The sequence below is a fragment of the Trichoderma evansii genome (genome assembly GCF_050947405.1).
Source record: "Trichoderma evansii strain SZMC 28006 chromosome Unknown GGI43scaffold_3, whole genome shotgun sequence".
NCBI lineage: Eukaryota > Fungi > Ascomycota > Sordariomycetes > Hypocreales > Hypocreaceae > Trichoderma > Trichoderma evansii.
The window spans coordinates 2,058,758-2,080,000 of NW_028145203.1; the positions used below are offsets into that span (position 1 = coordinate 2,058,758).

Genomic DNA, 21,243 nt, shown 5'->3' on the forward strand with positions numbered 1-21,243 from the left:
AAGAGCATCTATATGGAAGCCTGAGACCTTGACTCTCCCGAATCTTATTTGCATATGTCGCTCGCCCTTTTTAACATATCTGCCTTCGTTTTGCTGGCTGCACGTCTTTTATTCACACACCTCTCTCCTTTTGAGACTAATACTACTATTGTCATCGCTGCGACCGAACGACTTACGAGGGATCTGAGTTTGCTATTGATTATTACTGACATTCATCTTCCTTACGGCAAACAGGTCAGCAGTGCAGCAAGATCTAGCCATAGCGGTCCCACTGTTGTTAGACATCTACGTAGTGGTACTACTACACTATTTTTGAGCTCTCATCACTTCACAAGCTACCGCCTGTATGTTTGATCGTTCGGATGGCCAATTTCGGCGTCATTCTCCCTTGCGTTGGCGCATCGCTATGCATGTGCCAGCTTGTATTGATCTCCTATGCCAGAAATTGACTTGCAGTTTGATGCGAAGAATGCTAACTTGCCTGATTAGACCGCAGTGAAACCTCGTGACGAGGGTACTCTTCGTCATATCATTCAAACTCGACATCTTACGCACCTGCCATCCCTCTTTGGGAGACCATAGGACTAAGACCTGCTCTTTCTCCTCAGCGGAGCACTGCCTTTACCGCCCCTCGAGCACTCGTTCTGCTATCTCCCCGCTTAAGTCGCAACCGCACAGCCTCAGGGAGTTGGCTATTAGGTACGACAAGCATCCGGCGGAAAAGGGAAAGCAGCATCTCCCTCACAGCATATTCGATTCCTCTTTTTGGAATGCAACCGTGTCTGTGCAGGATTGGATCACTTCTCCGCCTCTTGGCTTCCCAGTAAGATTCCTTCAGACCTGGTGAGTGTCTCACTTATACCCCACCCCTTGATAAAAAAACAAGTCACTCACAAGGCAATTAGTTCACAAGTCCCGACGAGCCCAAAGGTGTTGTTGGCCTTGCTCTAGCCTCTGGGGAGTTGCCGTGTATCAAATCTCCGAGCCAAGCTAGGCGAAGGAAGGGAGCACTAGCACCGTGATCCTCGCGGGATAAGACCTCGTCGAGACCCAGTCTAAAACATTACTATACATCTACGACCTCTTAGCTAAGACAGAGAGGGCCTGCATACTTTATCTTTTCTTTGATCAATCCCCCTCTACCACTCTTGCTCCCCTCTTTCAACATCTTCATGTCTGCTGCTAAGTTCCAGTCTCCATCCTACAGACTCTTTGAGGTGAGTCGGATCCCAGACTTTGTTCCAACAGCTCTTCTCTTGCACAGCACTACGGAGAAAAGAAAATCGATTGTCTTTTGATCTAATTCCTTTCCCCTGTTCCTGCTTGTGTTCTACACAGCAAACTAAGCTGAAGCTTCCCTCTACGAGACAAAGAACAATTAAGCACTAACACTACGAGATTCAAAGCCGGATTTTCTCCCAATTAAACCCATAATTGTCGACGTTGACGACGGATTTGGGTCGCCAGAAACCCTAACTCTTAGATACGAGGAAGCTGTTCAAGCAGCACAAAGGGGGGATCCAAATCGGGACTCCCCGCCGAGCGACTTCAACATGGCTACCTTCAGCAAGGCTCAGTTGCCTTCAGTCAATGGTGAGTTCCCAGTGGTTACAGAGCGCAAAGGATGTGGAATTAGAGAGCTGACAAGATCAATATCATTGCGTCTTAACAGGTTATGATTCTGCACGATACCCAGATGCGGCTTATGAACCATATGCTGCTGCCACGACATTTTCAGCCCAACAAACCGAAAAGTTTGCCCAGTTGAACCAGTCGTCATACGCAAATAACAGCAACGCAGTAGCTCAATACATGTCAACGGGGTCTACCATGGTTTCTTTCCACCCCCCTTCTGGCGTCTGTGGCACAAAGGTCTTTTTCAAGATAAACTCGCAAGACGATCTCTTCACACTATCTACTCAGACGTTTGTGCTATTTGGAAATGCAAAGTGCGCTGTAGATCTTATCCGAGATCCTCAGGACAACAGTGGCTTTGCATTCTCGTGCAGTATAGACGCGCCGCAGCCTCTGGTCACAGGAGGCAATACCAGCGTGCATGTGTCATTTGTTATTGAGGCTCCCGCAGGAGGAGAGATCTCGCGGACAGCCGCAGGGACTTTCCACTATATGGAAGGGTCCGAGGATGACATCACGCGGGCAGACAAAATGCCCAAAGATGGCAGCACAGCACCTGCTCCCGAGATCGATCAGGCGAGTCCTTCACCGAAAGCAGAAGCGCCTTCTTCAGCCGCTACAAATACTTATGAATATCCACCGCAACAAAGCCAATATGCAAATACATTTTCGCAGGGCAATAACGACATGCTATCCACATATCGAACTACTGGTTATTCCGACCCGCACTACCACCACCACCAGCGGCGCACCCATGCATGGAGCGGCTATGGTGGTGGTGCTTTGGCTAGTGCGGGTAGAAGTTCTTCAACGTTTGACCACCCTACAATATCCAGTCGATCCAGCTTATCGCAACATCTCATTTCGTCATCGGGGACTAATGGGGCCCCCCAGTTGGTCCGTACCAGCACCATTACCGCTGGTGGAAGCGGCGCCTACAATCCCATGTATACTAGCAAGGCGATTTTGAAGATTAACGGTAATCTCAGTGAAATGGCTGCGAAATGGACGGAAGAAGAATGGGCCAATCGTCGACGAATTGTCCAGTTCAAGAAAACCCAGCACGGATCGGTTTTGAATGTGAGCTTCAAACCAGTTCCGGTGAATGAGAGGCCCCCAAACAGCATTTGCATTTCATGCATCTGGTGGGCCGAGAAATCTGATTGCTATGTCACTTCAGTCGATACCATTCATCTACTGGAGCAACTTGTGGCTGCTCCCAACCGATTCAGTGTCGAAGAGAAGAATCGCATTCGCCGCAACCTCGAGGGATTTCATCCTGTCACCGTCTCAAAGGCTAAGGCGGATAGTGAAGAGTTCTTCAAGATCATCATGGCTTTCCCTCATCCCAAGCCTCGAAATATTGAGAAAGATGTCAAGGTATTCCCATGGGCAACTCTTGAGCCAGCACTTAAGAAAATCATTGGTAAATATAGTGCCAACCCCAGCAGTATGATGACGACCCCCATGAGCGCGCAGCCGTCATATGGCCACCCACCGCCTGGTCACCATGGCCTTGGGTCACAACACAGCATTTCTTCACATGCAGACTCTCACGGCCAGTATCCCATGCACTCGAGTTACAACTCGGGGCATCATGAAGCGATCCCATCGCCTCGAGCAGCTTGGGCGCCTGCTTCAACATATCCTGCAGGTGCTGGCCGAGGACTTAGTCCCAGCCTTCGCAATCATCATAGTCCTCCCCAGCCTTCTATACGCATCAATACTAGCACAGCACAGCTTCCAGCTGGCTCTGCGTATGAGGCGAGAGCAGTGAATAGCCCATATGCCAACACTGGTCTAAATACACCTCTCAGCCACCATCATGCGGCCGCAACGCCTCCTCGATGGGATACCGCACCCGCGGCATACGCCGACAGCGGCTACCCAGCCCTCACTTCGCACCAAGCATCGGGTGCACAGTCGGTATATGCCGCTGCCGCATATAACGACGGCCCTCAGCGAGCGTAAAGCTTTCCTGCCCTCTTATGCTCCTATATGCAGCGGCTTTCGTCAATACTAATTATTTGCTTTTATCTATACTTCAGACATCAACGTCGTGGGGTTGGTTCTAAATTATCTGCAAAGATCATTTTACCGCAGATCCGTTTTAGCAATCGGCGTCATTAAATCCCATGAACAAGTCTCGAGGTCGCGGGTGTAAGTCATGTGGCTTACACTGGATCCAATAAGCATCGCGACCCGCTACACCACAACCCCGTCCCCACCCAATTAGGGAACCCGGCCTACCTGAAAGCGCAAACGCGGGATCCCGATAATTCTGGTATTGTGCTATTCGCCAATATCAGAACAGGGCATTTCAAGCGCCGCCCTGTTTTTAATAGTAGTGTCATTCGAGTTTGCGGACTGCAAGTTGTGAATGCGCTGCTGTGGCAAGCAACAAATATTATTGTTGCAAGAGCATTATTACTCTTTGCGCTAATTTTCTCTACAATTAGCCTCTGTCTTTATCGAGCATTTAATCTATCTGAATAGCTTCTTGAGCGCTGAAAGGGCATCTACGTTAGAGGGCCATAAGTCATGATGTTATGGCCCTCATAGTACCATATTCAACGCTAGGCTACATACTCAGGAAGGTGGCTTGAATGTTTTGTCTCGCTTAACGCCTCGTTTCATTTCTTTTGTTTTTTTTAAATAGGCATTATACCCTGTTGTGAGAGAGAAGATATCATCTCTTTTAAATGTATTAGCGGATGTGACATTAGCTGTTACTTTGAGCGAGAAGGATCTGTTGGGAAGGGAATTCCAAGGTAATGGATAAGGTGGAAATTGCTGGGTCTGGGCTGAGAACGACTGTTAACGGCCGAAATGGGGGGATCAATGGCATGGGATGGAACCGGACTCTACAGCACCTCTTTTGCTTTGTCTTATTCTCTTTGTTTTTTATATGTATTGATCGTCTCTCTGTTATGCAAAATTCTACACGGAATCACAGCCAAGTAAATAGAATGAATATGCAAGGTCATATAAAGATCAGACCAAATCGTGTTTATGTGTGTCCTTTCTTTTTTAGGTATATACAGCTTAAAATAGGGCCTCTCTTTGGCTGCTTGGCTGCTAAAATCCAATCTGTATTAAAACCGCTCCAATATACTACTCTTATTCAGTAGCTTTGCTGGCCTAATTAGTCATTTTAAATCTCGTGTTGCATATTAGATAGTCATATGCGTTGTAACAGAACTGTATTCGCTATATATGCACCTACAATGCTCTCGCTACTAAGAAAAAGAAATGAAAAAAGGAAAAAAAGTATGTTATACAACCTAGAAACCGTTGTATGTATATAGCGTCTAACCCCAAGGTCCTCTGAACCGCTTAGACGTATCCATTCTAAAATGCCCAGTCAACGTTGTGTTCCCCGCTTGCCCAAGCCCGAGCTGAGAATGCTGCTCTTCTCGCCTTGATTGATCAATGGCTCTCGCAGTGGTTGCAAGAAGTGATCGCACTTCGTGATCGGGTAGATGTGCAAGGCTCTCCTGGTCACCTCGGCTAAGTTGTGATAGCTGCATGGACGGTGCTGCTGTAGGAAGGTAATCGTTATTCTGTGTCGGAACAAGCTCTGATTCATTTGCTTGTGTTGCTAACTCCGAGGCCGTATTGGCTTCCAAGTGTCGCTCCGCCGATTGGCGAGCTATTCTCGCCAGGGCTGATCTGCTTGGTCCTGTGCGGTGGCTGAGAAGCCTCCCCGATGGTAGCCGTAAGGATTCTTCACCGGCTTGGTATCCCAGCGACGGAATATCATAGAATTCTGCGAGATCCGATGCAACGTTGAACCGGCAGTGCCCTTTAGCAGTCATATGGTGTTGAATTCCTTCAACAGTGTTGCGACGTGCGGCGCATAGAATGCACTCGCCGTATCCATGGATGACGAGGTACAAATATCCAACAAGTGTCTCGGGCTCGACTATGAGGTAGGCCGGCTGAGGGATGGTGAAACTGTGTGTCTTGGACATGTGTTCGAGATTGTCACCAAAGTTTTCATTCTTCTCGCCGCAAAAGAGGCATTGTCCAGGATTAAACTCTGGCTGAGCAGAGAGCTCTGTGCCGCCATCAACATCGACATCGCTATCGATATCACCGTCAACGTCAACATCAGATTCATCGTTTAATTTTGTACCATCCTCCACATCCGCAGCTCTCTCTGCTTTCGGTGATGATGTTCTTTTTGCACTTTGTGATGCTGATGGTGGCGATATGACGGCCCCAGGTTCTGCTACTTTCATACGGAGATTGTAGACACTGTAAAGAAAGGGTTAACATCTTGTTCCTCTTTTTTTAATTGAATTGAATTGTGAGGCATACTGCCAGTCGCTCTTTGCGTGCTGTCGCCATTCACTTGGGCTGTCGAATTTTACATCGCACAGCCTACAGAGAGAAGGGGATTTATCCTCCATTGTTGTTAGGAGTTGGTCGCCGGTGGCTCCTGTGTCTAGAATTTTGGCGGTTTGGCGGGGTTGGGGTGTAAGTGAGAGAGCGAGGCGAAACTCGATCGCCTAGGCTAATGCGCTGTTGCTTGGAGTTGAAGCTGTTGATCTATCTGGCAAGTATAGAGATCGATCTTAAGATATATAAGTTTATTTCCATCCCCTGTTTCCGCAGCTAGCTGACGGAAGTAGCCGATAGCTTGTGGATAGTGCTATTGGATGGATGGTGGGGCAAGTTCAAACTGATGGTGTTGACTGCTTGACTCACACATTGCCTATTTGAGACCTCTTCATCTCCGCCACCCTGGATTCTCATTGGACCCTGAAATTACTGTTCCTGCCATCTGCCACCAAGAAAGCTAGATTGTGTTTGGTCATGATCCGTGAGTCACAGGTAGTGAATCACAGAATGATTCACCAGGCTTAGCCAAATATTTTGTAAATTCAAAATGCCACTGATCGCGCCATTTTCGAGCCAGACAGAGGCTATATCTGGTAGTGTTAACTGCGTGAAATAGCTGCGGAGACTACGTCGAAAAAATATGCCTGGTAACGAAGCGAAGGGGGCAGTATTGTGATAAATTGCTATTTCTCATAATAAATAAATTTTAAGCAATTTAACTCTGTGCTACCTCGGTTCACAAAAAATATTATTCCTCTTCTCAGCAGCGTATAGTATCGGGTTAGTTATTATCATCATATATCTCCACACTAGCTCCCTTGTCAATCAACAGCTTGACAATATTATTATTTGTGCGCTCAGCGGCCCATGATAGTGGTGTCCGGCCATTTTTATCTGTTGCTTCAATATTGGCTCCATTCTCAAGTAATAACTTAATAATTTTCTGATTCCGTCCTCTTATAGCAGCCCATAATAGCGGTGTTCGATCATTATTGCTCCTCACTTCAATATCAGCTCCGTTTTGCAGCAGCAGCGTAATAGTGTCTTCATTCCATCTTTTAGTAACAGCGTATGATAATGGCGTCCGGCCATTGTCATCCTTAGCTTCAATATCAGCTCTATTTTTAAGTAGCAGTTTAATAATATCTTCGTTCCCTTTAAAGCTAGCAGCCCATGATAATGGTGTCCGGCCAAGATTATCCTTGGCTGCAGCACCAGCTCCGTTTTCAAGCAGCAGCTTAATGATAGCCTCGTTCCCTTGTATAGCAGCCATTGATACTGGCGTCCGACCATCATCATCCTCAGCTTCAATATCAGCTCCATTTTTAAGCAGCAGTTTAATAATTTCTTCGTTCCCATTAAAACTAGCAGCCCAGGATAACGGTGTCTGGCCACGGTTATCTTTAGTTGCAATACTAGCTCCGTTTTCAAGTAGCAGCTTAATAATAGCCTCGTTCTCTAGCATAGCAGCCATTGATGCTGGTGTCCGGCCATCATCATCCTTCGCTTCAATATTAGCTCCTTTTTCAAGCAGAAGCTTAATAATAGCCTCGTTTCCATGCTCAGCAGCTGTTGATACTGGCGTCCGACCATTCATATAATAGCGAATTCTTGAGCCTACTTCAACCCCCCTATCGAGCAGCCACTTAGCAGTGTCTTTATGTCCACCCATAGCGGCCCAATGGAGAAATATCGGGCCATACTTCTCCTTCAACTCGATCTCTATGCTCCTGTCTAGCAGCAGCTTAATAACACTCTCTTGCTAATGCTTAACAGCCCACATAAATACCGGCAGTTGAATATATTCGTCTCTCTTCTCACAGGCATCCCGTATGGCTTTAAAATAAACATGCATGCCTGTCTCTACGTATGTTATCGTTTCGAAATGTCGTTGGAAATCTTGCTTTTTTTGCCCAACTCTGATGTCTGCGCCCCTTTCTAGCAGTAAATTAACAATATCTTCAAGGCCTTTCTCAATGGCCATCACTAGTGGTGTATAACCATCTTGATTCGTCAGGTTGATATCGGCGCCCCGAGCAAGCAACATTTTTATAACCGCTTCATGCCCATTATTCACTGCATGAAATAACGGTGGCCATTTATCGGGTCCTTTTGAGTTGATATCAATGTCCCTTTGGATTAACATTAACCATACATCATCTTGGTTTCCTTGTTGTGATGCGTGCAATAGTGCTTTTGGTTGCGCAAGATTTATGAATTTATCCAACGTATCATCATCATAGATCTCATATATCTTGGTGTCATTGCTTTCCCCCAAATTTTTTGACCTCTGTGTAGGTATTAGCCGGCCTGTTTGGATACATGCCCTTCTCGTCGAATATTGTGAAAATCTGATCTTTGTTAGATCGAGTCGTTTAAGTTCTTTACTTCGCACTCTTTGAAATATTTCCATTGTCCCAGTTAAATCTTTAGCGTAAATTGCGATTTGGTTGTTTGACTCATTCCGTTCTTTACAATGAAGAATCGCAAGACCTAATTTCTGAGGCCCCTTGCCAATCAGTTGGAAGTATAAGTAGACCCCTCTGCTGCTTATAGTTAAAGTGTTTTGAGAGTAGTCAACGTGATTGAGCTGGATAATATTTCCAGAGCTTTTAAATGCTACTGGGGACGTAGCTAGTAATCCTCCGCGATCATCAGAGGATTCCCATGCGAAAAGACTGTGATCATCTGAAACTCTCATAATTTCCTCCTGAAGCCTAATAAAAGCTCGCTTTCCTTCTCCATATAATAACGGCATATTGATCCCAAATATACCTAATAAACAATAAGCGAGATCTTCAACCCTCTTTGTGCGCCGTTTTGCAGCCCATGACATTCTTTGTGCAACACTGCATGTTTCTAGGTCCTCATCGCCGGAGAGGATATTAACTGGGATACCAGTGCAGTTAAATATATCGTTTTGCAAATTTTCTTTAGTCCCAAGGACTTTCCAATTCTCATCAAGGAAAACAAGATCTGCGGGCGCAATAAGTTCTTGTAAAGTCCACCCTCTAGTAAACCACTCGCTTTCCTCAAAGGCTGTTGATGGAACATCTGCAAGATAGGCATAGCACCTATGAGCTTTGAAATACCAAAGGTACATCGAATTGATCGCTTCGGAAAGCTCTGCGCTGCTTGTTAATCTATACAGCAGGTATCGACCCAAATATAATCGAATCCATCCCGTTTAGCTATGGAGCAGCATTGCTGTACTTTTTTTAAATCCGTCTTTGTTATTATACCTCTCTCCACATCTTGTAGAGTAAGTTCATCTTTACCCCATCTGTGTGATAGGATGGCGTATTTAGGGATGGTAGTATCATCAAATTCTTGGATCTCGAGTGCATTACTCCCGGATGCGTTGGTCTTAGTCTTTAGCAGGCGCATGATTTGGATTGGCGCCGGTTGATCATTGACTCAGCAAGAAGAATATGAGATATAAGAAAGCGGTTGCCTTTCACCCATCAAACCATTGAAACGGATTAAAGGCGGGGTCGCTCATCATAAACGAACATATCTGCAACAGTAGGGTATAGAGAGGTATTACGGAATTACTATCAACCGAATGGCTAGTTAGGTAGTATTACAGCGAATTCGAAGACCAAGCGTTCTTAAGCTATGTCAACTCTCCCCTGTGTTGTAAAATTCCTCTCTTTCTAACTAAAGTCATTATGCCTAGCGAGTTTAATGCGGGGGTTACAAATTAGGTTGACGACATTTATTTGCGTATTGAATTGTTTTTTTTTTCCTTTTAATGAATTGCAAATAGAAAGAAAGAACGCTCATTCATTTTACCACTTCTAATACAACGGATTTTTCACAATCGCGTCAATTTCTTCCTGGGTTCTCTTCGGGATATCTTCGTCGAACCACTCCCGCACTTGAGCCATGGCATCCCTAGCACTCTCAGCAAATGCGGCATCCATCAGAGATTCTCTGTGTATTATCAGAATAGTAGTGCATAGATCATTCTCAATGAGACGGTTAGGGCGATGGTACGGTGGCTCTCCCACAGTGGCAAGCTTTTTGATGGCAGGAGTGATGAGGTTTGCCACGGCGAGAATACGGCCACTCTCCTTGGTTAAACTATACGTTATCAATCTCAGAAGAGATACTAGCTTTTCTGACCTTGTAATTGCACGCTGAGCAATGGGCCGGTTCTTCTGGACACGCCTCATGGCCAGCTCTCGAAGTTGGAGGCTGCGGACTTTGTCTTGAGCCCTTTCTAAGATCAAATAAGCCAGTTCGACAGCTTGTTGAAGCTCATCAAGCGAACCCTTTGAGTTAAGTAGCGCTGTATAATTTACAGAATCCTGTTAAATGCGTTAGCCCAATTGATCTTCAAACGCCTGCCTACTTCAATCTTGAATGCGGCATACTAGAATAGTGTTGTCTTTGCGCGACGGGTGGTGCTGGACGGCATTCTCCAGAGAAATCTGTTCTACCTTTGCCAACAACTGGCTTTGAGCCTCATCATACGCCTCCTGGTTGGTATTCATCTCTTCTACAGCCTTCTGGACGTTTGTCCCTAACGTGGTGAGTGCCGCTTGCTCCGTAGCTGTCTCCTTGGTAAACTGGGCTTTCTTCTCCTTTAGCTTCTTTTCAATGTCAGTCAGCTATTGAAGATATTAGATAGGTTAGTATTTATGCATATAATCTACAAGATGCGTCAAGGGCAGATTCATACCTGAGTGATACTCCCGTTACCTGTTTCTGCACCAGTCACCATGCCCATACCAGCGTCGATGAAATCTGTCGCAGCATTGAAATAGCCTTGCGCTCTTCGTTGGTCGTACCGTTTCCAGTATAGTCGGGCCAAAAGCCGATCAGCACGTTGAACTCTGACAGACCCTTTGCAATCGAGTCCACCGCGGCCTTGACGCCCTGCTCTGCAATGCCATCGATATCTGACTCTAAAGCACGTAGGCGGTCCTGCAGATCCATAAAATCTTGCATCCATTGAGCCAAGCCGTCATCTGAATCAGAGTCCAGAGGCTGAGGCGGGCTTGGTGGCTTAGGAATAGGTGACCAAGCAACTGCGACTACTGCTTCAGTATGTCCCTCGAGTGTTGCTGTACACGTGTTTTGAACCGCATCCCAAATCTTAAACGTGTTATCTACTGACGATGATACAAGCTTTGAGCCGTCTGGAGAATAAGCGACACATAATACACACTCCCTTAGATCCTCTAATGTTACAAGGCAATTGCCCGAGGCCGGGTCCCAAACTTTGATGGTACCGTCGTATGATGCGGTTACGAGCTTGTTTTCATCTGGAGACCACGACAGTTTCTTGACGGTATCAGTATGACCCTCGAGCACCATCTTACTTTGGTTCGTAGTTGGATCCCATATTGTAGCAGCCTTTGCGTCTGTTCCAAATGCAAAAAGCCTACCTTCGGGCGACCAGCCGACAGTAAAGACTCTCCCACACTCCAGCGCGATTTCCGTCGTGCAATCGCCGGTAGCCGGGTCCTAGAGTCTCACATGGCTGTCATCCGATCCTGCTACGATTCGAGTGCCATCCGGGCCAGGCGACAGCCATGGTGAAATCTGTGGTCTTCTTAAACGTGGAGGCCAGTGTAGCTGTAGTGGTATTCCAATCTATATCCCAGATCATGACTGCTCCATTTATCAAAGATGTAGCGAGCTTTGTACCATCCGGTGACCACGAAGCCTCCCAAACACAGTCGCTATTCTCGAGCGTGAGCTTGCAAAGACTCGTTTTGGGATCCCAGATTTTTACGGTGCCGTCGTCAGATGCAGATGTGATGTAATTGCCATCAGGCGACCAAGTAACGTTTGCAACGCTCCTACTGTGACCTTCGAGTGTTGCCGTACAAAGACGTGTTGCTGGGTCCCAAACCCTGACCGTACCGTCGCTGGAAGCCGATGCAATTAGTGTGGCATTGTCTGTCTTGGGGACAGACTTGTCCTTCTCGCTATTGCACTCGAGCAACGATGCATATTGGACAATAGGCTGCTCGCCAACCTTTGTCACAGTAATTACCCAGTTAACTTGATCGCTGTGGCCTGTAAGCGTTGATAGACATTGGCCCGTGATTGAATCCCGGGTTTTGATGGTATTGTCGCGCGATGCCGATACAAGCCATGCTGCATCAGGAGACCATGAAAGTCCCATGACGGAGTCGCTATGCCCTTTGGGTGTTGAAGTGCACTGTCCCGAGGATGTGTTCCATATCTTGATAGTATTATCGTTCGCCGCAGAAGCGAGACGAAGCGTATCTGGTGACCGAGCAACGAAAGAAACATGATCTTCGTGGTTATGGAGGGTCAAAGTGCATTTGCCTGTGGCTTCATCCCAAACCTTGACAGTGTTGTCATTCGAAGCTGAGGCAAGGCGCACCCTATCGGGCGACCAAGCGACAGAATGAACCTCATCGCTATGGCCCTCGAGAGTCGATATACATTCGCCTGTAACTGAGCTCCAAATTTTGAGCGTTTTATCGTCCGATGCTGAGACAAGTTCTGTACCATCTAATGACCAAGCAATTGAATTAATGCAGCCCATATGGGCCCGGAGCGTTAACACACACTGGCCAGTAATTAAATCTCATGTCTTGACGAAGTAGTCATCTGATGATGATGCGAGCCGGGTGCCGTCAGGAGACCAAGCGACTTCAGTGACCCCCGCGGTGTGTCCCTCGAGTGTTAATATGCACTCGCCTGTGGCCAGATTCCAGATCTTGATTGTGGTATCGTCTGACGCTGATGCAAGAGATAAGTTAATGGGCGACCACGCGACGGAGTTGACGGCATCGCTGTGGCCCTCGAGTGTCGAGATACACTTAGGCGTCTCTCGTTCCCAGATTTTGATCGTGTGATCTTTCGATCCTGATATGATCCACGGTACATCCATAATGTGCAAAGAACTACTGAGAGTGCTAATGAATTAAGATGTACCTGCCAATAAGTATTGTACTGTTGTGCGATTGTATCATGTGGGACATGAGAAGGGAAAAATTGTATATAATGCTGTCATCCTACAGACTTATATCTCTCTTCAACTTGACAACACGTCATGGAGCGACAACTCCCGCCGTTTAGTTGAATCGTACTACCTCCCAATGGCTAACCAATTTAACCAATATCTGTCAAAATAACTCCTAAACCATCTATGCCAAGGTTGCAATCTTTCACCATGGGACCACATCGTTCAGACCCCAGGTCGGATCTCCATCTGAAGCTTAGATCTGGACGAGGAAACCAGCCAATTATTACGCAACACGTTGCTTCGTATAGGGCTCACATTCGCCGCTGCACTTGTGACTTCCAACAAGCGGATGCATCTGGACCAAAAAGAGAAATCTCGACCCAATGGGGAGATTCTCGGCCAGCCACGTCAGGTAAGCGCAGGTAAACTATGATCCTGGTTGGGACGAGGGGCTATTCTCTCTGCCACTCAGAAGGGCTCGCAGCCAAAGGATGCAAACCCCACCACTTGAAGATGCCAGTAGCTTTTCAGCGCCAAGATATAGGAACCTCAAGTCTCAAATTCCATCTGTTTACAAATACCGTACTCGCGTGTTTTACCTCTACTGTGGCGCGCAGAGCTTGTCATGCATAATAGGTAAATTCGTGAGTGGAGACGACGGTTTGAATGCTATTATATGTACGTAACAAAACGCTGAGAACAATAAAATGTCAGCACTTTGCTCCCGTGTAATGAGTATGAGAATAGTGAGATTATTTTAGACCAACACTGATTTTTTGAAGATGGTCCAATAATTGCAGCCGGAATGGCTTAGTAACGCATATCTGATAAACTTAGCACAATAACACAGTTTGAATAGCTTCGTGCATTTTCTCCCCGTATACGAAGAACTTTCTAGACTGTGAAGATCGTGCCGGCAGAATACATGAATCGATTGTCAGCAATTCATTTGAACGCACCTTGAAATGCTCAAGAAAGAGTATTCTCTTGGTTTTATTATAGGAATATTGGACTATACGTTTGTATTTCTGAAGGCTGCAAGAGTATCCTAGTGCATTAAAAAAAGAGCCATCTTTTACTTCGGATCATACTTCGCAAAATAGGGTATAATGTTAGATATGTTATATTACTACCCAATAGTATCCATCGGAAATAGAAGTATGTCACACGATATTAATTTAGCCGCTTAAGATGTTATTTATATGTACCTTAGGCAGAGCGAGAATCTCCATAGGCGATATAACAGTAGAATTTACATTCTTAGTCTTTTATTTAGTCTTGTCATGTATTTCATGCAAACATTAGCCCAGAAATATCCACATCTGGCATCGATATTCTTTCAGTTGATAGCAACCTCAAGCCCGATTAAGGAAATCCACGGTCAGCCACTACTGTTAACCAGGGCAGAAATTCAGGTGACTTGATTTGCAGAGCAAGCAAAGGGGCATAACAGGATCTTGAAGCCAGTGATGTAGGGTCTTCTTCTTAATTCTTCAAGGGTCACCATTGCACCGATGCAGGAGGCGCCAATTATTGACGCTAAGAATTTGACTACTCGTCCAGTATTGTTATCACTCTACCATTTGTAAGTCGAATTGAGCAGTGATATGGTGAGCTTTTTTCAGAATAATATATGTAAATGTTAAGAGTTTGAAACACCGACGTAATGTTCATGTCACTGTTTACTTTCCATTCCTCACAATTGGTGCTTCTCTGCCTAGTGACACAAAATTTTTCTTTCGTGATACATATATATTACGTATATGTTTTCAATTTCTTTTCGAACGTAGGATGGATATGCCTTTTGTGATTGGATGATTGGCTTGAAATGTCGTAGAGATTACGGTGGACAAAGTGGTAAAACCAGCAATCAGCTATTATATTCTGGCTCAGCGAATTATTTGTTGAGAACTGTTTTTTGTCATTATAATTATAAAAATGAAGAGCGGTCGGTTCTTCCTTCTGCATTCCCTTCGATGAGAGGAGAGGTGTTAAAATTGTGAAACAGTCAGCTGTTCCTTCAGCCGTTCCTTCGGCCAGTGGTATAGGCTATGTTTATCGAGATGACCAGTCTCAATGAAGCACGTTGATAGGAAATCAACATGGCTTTTTAAGATGCTAAATCTAAGGCCGTTTATACCTACAGTTCTAGAGAAATTTTTTTGATGTAAGATACAAGGCAATGAAATAGTAGAAGCTAAAAGAGTGCACATGAAATTAGCATAGCTTTGGACTGGAACAACATTCTGTCACTGTGCAGCAGGATTGCTGACATCCAAGACAATTTCAATGAGAAAAGCAGATCTTTTCCTCACTTGTCTTAATGGTGCTACTATGCCACCATGAATTTACTTTTTCCATGGGATGAATGTAACGTTTTTTTTTAAAGACCATTGGGTATACATCTTCAGAAGACATTTATAGGATTATAACTGATGTCATTATATGACATAACAAAATATTCGATAATTGGGTAATCCTGATAATAGTATTTTGGGGACGAAGACAAGAAGGAAGTTAAAGATATATAAAGAGAGATAAATCCCCCAGTATTTAGCAGAATAGCTCATCATCTTCTCATCTACTACTACAAATCACCACTTTATTTAAGAAAAGTCATTCTTGCTCTTAAGCCACCATGAAGTTCCTACCTGTCATTTGCTTCATCTCCCTTGTTGCGCCTTCAACTGCGACCTGGTGCTTTTCAAACGCTAATACTTGCCCAAAAGAATCGTACAAGGGCCAAGCGACCTCGAAGTGCTGTGACAAGATTGGAGTACACAACCATGACCGTGGCTGCTGGGTTGAAGGCGAGCTTTGGGAGGAGTTCCGAACTTGCTGCCAAAATGACTGGGGCTGCAGCGGTGTGTCTGATTAAATATTGAAGATATTTAGTCATACATCCAGGTCAATTCTTCTCAGTATTGCTCAATATCGGCTTATACTAATCTCATTTATTGCTCATGAAATAGAGCTATTATACTTGAGATTATCCAGTCAACTACTTCTTAGCTCCTTAATAAGAAGCAGAGCAGCTTAGAGGTTGCACAATTTCCAGTATCTATTTGTATGGATGGATTTAGGAGGCTTTTATGGATGATTGGCCCCTTTGGTCATTGTATGGAGTTCCCCGAGAGATACTAATATCATTCTGGCCACTGTGGAAAAATGTTGAAATATTTAGCTTCTTGAATAAATGGTATTTATTGCCATATCCATTTCGCACCACGCACACTTGTGATCACTATTGTACCAGTAGTACAGGCAATCTGCTGTAAGATTACACTTTCCACCCTAATGAAGTGACCTTAGGACCCGGACAAGCACAAGGTATTGGAGAAATGACTTTCACATGAAAACAGCGTACTGTTCTTCTAGGCCCTACAGTATATTGGCATAGTGGACGGTGAAACTGGACTGGGTGTAACATTTTACCAAGTCATGGAGAAAGTGACAAATTGAATTTCGGTCTCCGCCGCCAGACTCGGCGACATTACTGTATACCGCGACAGATCCTCCCCTTTGCTGCTGTGCCGTCAAAGGATCGAGGAGTGATGCTGCCAAGCGATATGTCTGGAGTTCCTGTCAGAGACATGGATAATGCATTTACGTGACGCATGTTCATGGCTTCCTATATGGCTGGCCACACGAGGCACCTATCATGTATGGCGATCGTCCCTGTTTAGGAGTAATCGCTTAGTCCACCATTGAAATTCTTTCATATAATATCTATGTACGAATGGCATCTCCACTGCCATTAATTCCCCTGACTAATTTGCGCGTCGGTTACTAATTGAGGTTAAAGCTAGATCTATTCAAGTTTAAAGTGGCAGATCGGCAGTTGGCTACCGCACCATCTATTTCAGTAATCTATCTTCATATGGATGAGAAGGAGCTTAGATTGCTTGGCCCTTGTTTATTGTAGTGCGCATATCCGCTGGCCGCGTAATACTATGGGATCAATTGTGGGAACTTGTGTATAGGCACATAGAGACGAGGACACAAGCTTAATTGCTACGCCCGTGGCTTAGAGGGCTAAAAAGTGGAGGAATTGGTATGTTTATTGCTGTGACACATACGGAGTAAATTCGAGTGGATTGCTAACAAATCATCCTACTGTTTTTTGTCGCAGTTGTGTCACATTGGTGATGGCAGTGCAAAATGAGTCAATCTACTTGTGTTGGACCCATTTTTAGGATTTGCCCGCAGCGGACGGAGCGAATCATCATGTAACCTTATCGTTCCTCAGAGTCAACCCCCGACTTTTCGCTGCGTAAGGATGGGGCGATGCTAAGCAAATTGGCGGGTTGTGACCATGCAAGAGCATCACCACTAGCTTGAAGTGGCACCTAGCCTGAGACTTCATGTATGCACAGGACCGCTCACTTTCCTCAACTATAAGTACTTTAAATTTTCAATTTAATGTTGCTTCAGTACATTATACTATCCAAGTGAAGCCGACAAGTCAATCTCAACTGTCATGGATCTTTTCAATTCCCCCGCGTTTTCGTCTCATGTAGAGGAGCTCATCAAAAAGTACCATGTCCCTGGTCTCGCTATAGCTGTCGTCCACAAAGATGTCACTGCTTCCAAGGCTTTTGGCGTGGCGTCGATCGATCCGCCAAAGCCAATGACTACAGACACCCTTTTCGACATTGCTTCCGCTTCCAAGTCTCTCACTGCGGCTTCCGTTGCCCTATTAGTCGCCGATGATAAATACCCCGAGATCAGCTATGAGGCCGAGATGGCCAAACTGTTGCCCGATGAGTTTGTCATGCCGGGCCAGGGCTATGAGGGCGTAACTGTCGAAGACATCCTCAGTCACAGAAGTGGAATGGCGCCGTCAGTAGGAGTTCAGTCTTTGACTTGTGTAGTCTAATGTTCATATAATCAACTGCAGTAACGATAATTCATATCTGGGGCCGCGGGCTAAGCACACCGATGATGCGCAATCCATCACACGAAACCTGCGGAATCTATCGACTGCCGCTCCGATCCGGTCCAAGTTTATGTACTGCAATATGATGTACTCTGCCGCATCCTATCTAGTGGAGAAGAAAGCTGAAGTTAGTTTCGCCGACTTCCTCGAGGATCGTTTCTTCAAGCCGCTGGATATGACCTCGACCAACCTCCAACCCGAGCGATCGCGGGCCAAGGGCCTCGGAGATCGCATCAGTCCCGGACACTGGTGGGATAGAAAGGCCAAGAAGTACTCTGAGTTTATCATTCCGGACGCTCCCGAAGGCCAAGGCGCTGGCTCAGTTATTACAAGCGTCAACGACTATGTCAAGTACGTCAGGGCTCTAATGAACCAGGAGGAGCCGTTTACGGAGGACATTTACAAGGGACTCATAAAGCCTCGAAAAATCGTAGAATTGGACGACGAAAAGCTTAGCCCCTTCACATCGCCGTTGCTGTATGCGGTTGGATGGGAGACACATCATTACCGCGGACACCTAGTTGTTGCTCACGATGGATGTATAGCCGGCTCGTCTAGTATTCATTTCTTCATACCTGATTTCAAGTTTGGAGGCGCCATCTTTGGCAATTCCGACGATGCGGGCTATCTCGGAGAAGTCTTGCTGCAGGAGTTTCTGGATGAGTTGATTGGCTTGCCTCAAGACCAAAGGCTCAACTGGGACAAGGTCTTGTACGAAAAGGATACGGATAAAGTATACGAAGAATACGGCAAGAACGATAATGAAGACGATGAGGATGAAGAAAAGGAAGCGGAAGAGGAGCGACAAAAGCTCTGTCCCGGGATCAAGGAGCCAGAGCCCCAGAAGATGCCTCTGAGCGCTTACACGGGCGAATACTGGAACCCGGGCTGGCGCGGCCTGGTAGTAGAGATCAAAGATGGGCAACTATTCATTGATTGTTCGGATCGGTCCTACGTGTTTACCCTGCAGCTGCGCCACGTTTGCGAGCAAACAAAATACATTGCCATACAGAAAGAGGTGGTGGGGGGCCCTGCTACGGTGCTGAGAGCTGAATTTCGATTTGACAACGGTACTGCGGTCAGATTGGGGGTATATTTTGAGGATAAGCTGGACGATTACATCTGGTTTGATCGGGTACATTTGAATTGAGAGGCTAGCCCCTGCACCTAAAGCCTTTTTGTACGAAGAGTTGTCAAATAGTCCAAAACAAAAGACAATTGTTGAGCGATAGCCGAGGCAATAGTATTACGGTTTGCAGCTATGAAAGCGTTACGGAGTAAAGTGGTTGAGAGATAAGGTGGGCTATTCCGGCCAGTGAAAACGTCTCCAATTGAGCCGTTCTTAGCGTGCTGTGCTGTACCTACGTAATGTGAATGACATCGGCTAATTCATAGAAGGGCTTTGAGTCGAATCCTTCGTCCAAAGCAGTCAGCTCTGGGCATTTCGGCAGACACAATTGGAGTACGTTTGGCAATTCGGCACTTGAATTCCAACTGCTATCTCTTTCTCTTCTTCTTCATTCGCATCTCGCTGCATAATCAGCCTAAATGACAACTGAGAGAGATCTGTGGATGTCGCCGCTTATTCGCGGATCTGTGCTAACCCGAATCTGCACCACAGAGATTGCAAGCAGATACACAGCCAGATAGCCGATTGCAGTGGGGATGGCAGAAAGCTTACCTGGCTCTGCCTTCCAGGGCGCCGGGAGCGCTGCGGCCCCCATTCTCTAGGAATTGGCGCGGTGGATCGGCTAACAGATAAAGCACCGCGGGCATTCCTGGCCTCAAAGCCCCTCTCCTCCAACATTTCCCATCTTCAGATATAGCTTCGTCATTTCTGACAGAATTGCCTGGCCTGGTCCCGTTCTGCGCCCTCAAATTTTGGCCTCAATCTCAATTTCCGCGGACGCAGCAGGAAAACACCTCACCGCCAGGGCTAGCAGTGTTACGAGTAGCTCGCATAGCAGCAGTAGCTTGCTCTTCCGCATCTGGACTCACGCGAACAGGGCATTCACTCGCCCGCGGGATAATCATCCGACCCCCTGGCCCTCTCTCGTCTCTCGTCTCGCCACCTTTCCAGCAGACACGATGCTTCCGAGTCGAATTGGAGGCCAGCCCCTGCGCATGGCCGCGTCTCGACCCAGGGTTGGTCACAGGCCGTCGTCCCTGACCTTCTCTCCGGCTCATCGCCCAAATACTGGAGGAAGCCGCTCAGTTTCTTCCTCTTCTTCATCTGCCAATCCTTCTGGAACAGCAAAAGTCAAGATTCCTCCTCCTCGTTTGCCCGGCATGTCTGAAGACGACCACGATGTCGAGAAATACCTGCGCGAAAACCACCAGCGCCTCTTTGAGAACAACAAGAAATGGGCTGCTGACCGGCTGCAGCAAGACCCAGAGTTCTTTACTCGCCTGGCTGCTGGCCAGTCCCCCGAGTATCTCTGGGTAGGATGCAGTGATTCTCGTATCCCAGCTGAACAAATCACTGGTCTGGAGGCTGGCGAGGCCTTTGTCCACCGAAACATCGCCAACATGGTTATCAGCACCGACCTCAACGTCATGAGCGTCATAAACTATGCTGTGAACCACCTCAAGGTCAAGCATATCGTTGTCTGCGGCCACTACGGCTGTGGTGGTGTCAAGGCTGCTATGACACCCAAGGACATGGGCCTGCTCAACCCCTGGCTGCGAAACATTCGCGATGTCTACCGAATCTACGAGAAGGAGCTGGATGCCATCGCCGACGAGCACCAGCGATACAACCGACTGGTAGAGCTCAACGTCATCGAGCAGTGCCGTAACATCCTCAAGACTGCTGATGTACAGCACTCATTTGAAACAAACCGATACCCCATCATTCACGGCTGGGTCTTCAACTTTGAAGACGGCTCAATTAAGGATTTGAAGGTCGACATGAAGCAGATGCTGGGTGGCATCCAGAAGATTTACAACTTGACCGATTAATATAATTTCAACCTATATTGTTACCTCTGTTTCTATCCGTCTCTCTATGTGTTTTGTGTTCTTGTATAATAACTCTGCATGGCTTGGGCATCCCTATGGATGCCTAGATGGAATGATATCAATTACTGTTCTAGCTCATTGCACCAGTACTCGTGAACGATAATGACGCTGCAGTAGTGTCAGGGGCAGTGATGTCTTGAATATAGAGTCATATGCCCTGTTCACCTGCACACACCTCTAGTCAAGTTCTACGTTCCTGTTCTAGCTAATAACTAATGCCCGCACTGTGAGTGCTCGGTTCGCCTGGACTGCCCCGCGCTCGCTTCCCACGTCGACCAGGGTATCGTCCCACTCGAAATATATTACCGCCTTTTTGCTGCTTCCATGGTTGCCGGATCTGGACGAC

The 21,243-nt window shown here is 46.4% G+C and overlaps 7 protein-coding genes across 7 annotated transcripts; 4 read left to right on the top strand and 3 right to left on the bottom strand.

Annotated features, from left to right (window-relative positions):
• The first annotated feature begins 738 nt into the window (after positions 1-738).
• On the top strand, positions 739-4,008 carry GGI43DRAFT_256264 (uncharacterized protein). Its single transcript, XM_083200899.1, has 4 exons — positions 739-843; positions 906-1,217; positions 1,407-1,593; positions 1,673-4,008. Exons 2-4 carry the CDS (start codon positions 1,173-1,175, stop codon positions 3,604-3,606), a joined length of 2,166 nt encoding a protein of 721 aa, XP_083064388.1. The 5' UTR covers positions 739-843; positions 906-1,172; the 3' UTR covers positions 3,607-4,008.
• Positions 4,009-4,821: 813 nt separating this feature from the next.
• Positions 4,822-6,575, bottom strand: GGI43DRAFT_396915 (C2H2-type zinc finger protein). The gene is made up of 2 exons (XM_083205035.1): positions 5,959-6,575; positions 4,822-5,895 (listed from the first exon to the last, which is right to left on the bottom strand). Exons 1-2 carry the CDS (start codon positions 6,048-6,050, stop codon positions 4,947-4,949), a joined length of 1,041 nt encoding a protein of 346 aa, XP_083064389.1. The 5' UTR covers positions 6,051-6,575; the 3' UTR covers positions 4,822-4,946.
• Positions 6,576-7,542: 967 nt separating this feature from the next.
• Positions 7,543-9,472, bottom strand: GGI43DRAFT_256309 (ankyrin repeat domain-containing protein). Its single transcript, XM_083200900.1, has one exon. The coding sequence runs from the start codon at positions 9,083-9,085 to the stop codon at positions 7,745-7,747; it is 1,341 nt and encodes a 446-aa protein (XP_083064390.1). The 5' UTR covers positions 9,086-9,472; the 3' UTR covers positions 7,543-7,744.
• A 310-nt stretch (positions 9,473-9,782) lies between these two features.
• On the bottom strand, positions 9,783-12,514 carry GGI43DRAFT_380734 (WD40 repeat domain-containing protein; the record flags this gene model as incomplete). Its single annotated transcript, XM_083203022.1, has 4 exons — positions 9,783-10,295; positions 10,362-10,598; positions 10,720-11,457; positions 11,522-12,514. The coding sequence occupies 4 exons, from the start codon at positions 12,512-12,514 to the stop codon at positions 9,783-9,785; spliced, it is 2,481 nt and encodes an 826-aa protein (XP_083064391.1).
• Positions 12,515-15,493: 2,979 nt separating this feature from the next.
• Positions 15,494-16,149, top strand: GGI43DRAFT_396924 (uncharacterized protein). The gene has a single exon (XM_083205036.1). It carries the CDS (start codon positions 15,576-15,578, stop codon positions 15,813-15,815), a length of 240 nt encoding a protein of 79 aa, XP_083064392.1. The 5' UTR covers positions 15,494-15,575; the 3' UTR covers positions 15,816-16,149.
• A 1,177-nt stretch (positions 16,150-17,326) lies between these two features.
• GGI43DRAFT_256356 (beta-lactamase/transpeptidase-like protein) lies at positions 17,327-19,545 on the top strand. Its single transcript, XM_083200903.1, has 3 exons — positions 17,327-17,779; positions 17,838-19,174; positions 19,275-19,545. The coding sequence occupies exons 1-2, from the start codon at positions 17,418-17,420 to the stop codon at positions 19,024-19,026; spliced, it is 1,551 nt and encodes a 516-aa protein (XP_083064393.1). The 5' UTR covers positions 17,327-17,417; the 3' UTR covers positions 19,027-19,174; positions 19,275-19,545.
• On the top strand, positions 19,492-20,970 carry GGI43DRAFT_256341 (carbonate dehydratase NCE103). The gene has a single exon (XM_083200901.1). The coding sequence runs from the start codon at positions 19,965-19,967 to the stop codon at positions 20,835-20,837; it is 873 nt and encodes a 290-aa protein (XP_083064394.1). The 5' UTR covers positions 19,492-19,964; the 3' UTR covers positions 20,838-20,970.
• Positions 20,971-21,243: the final 273 nt, after the last annotated feature.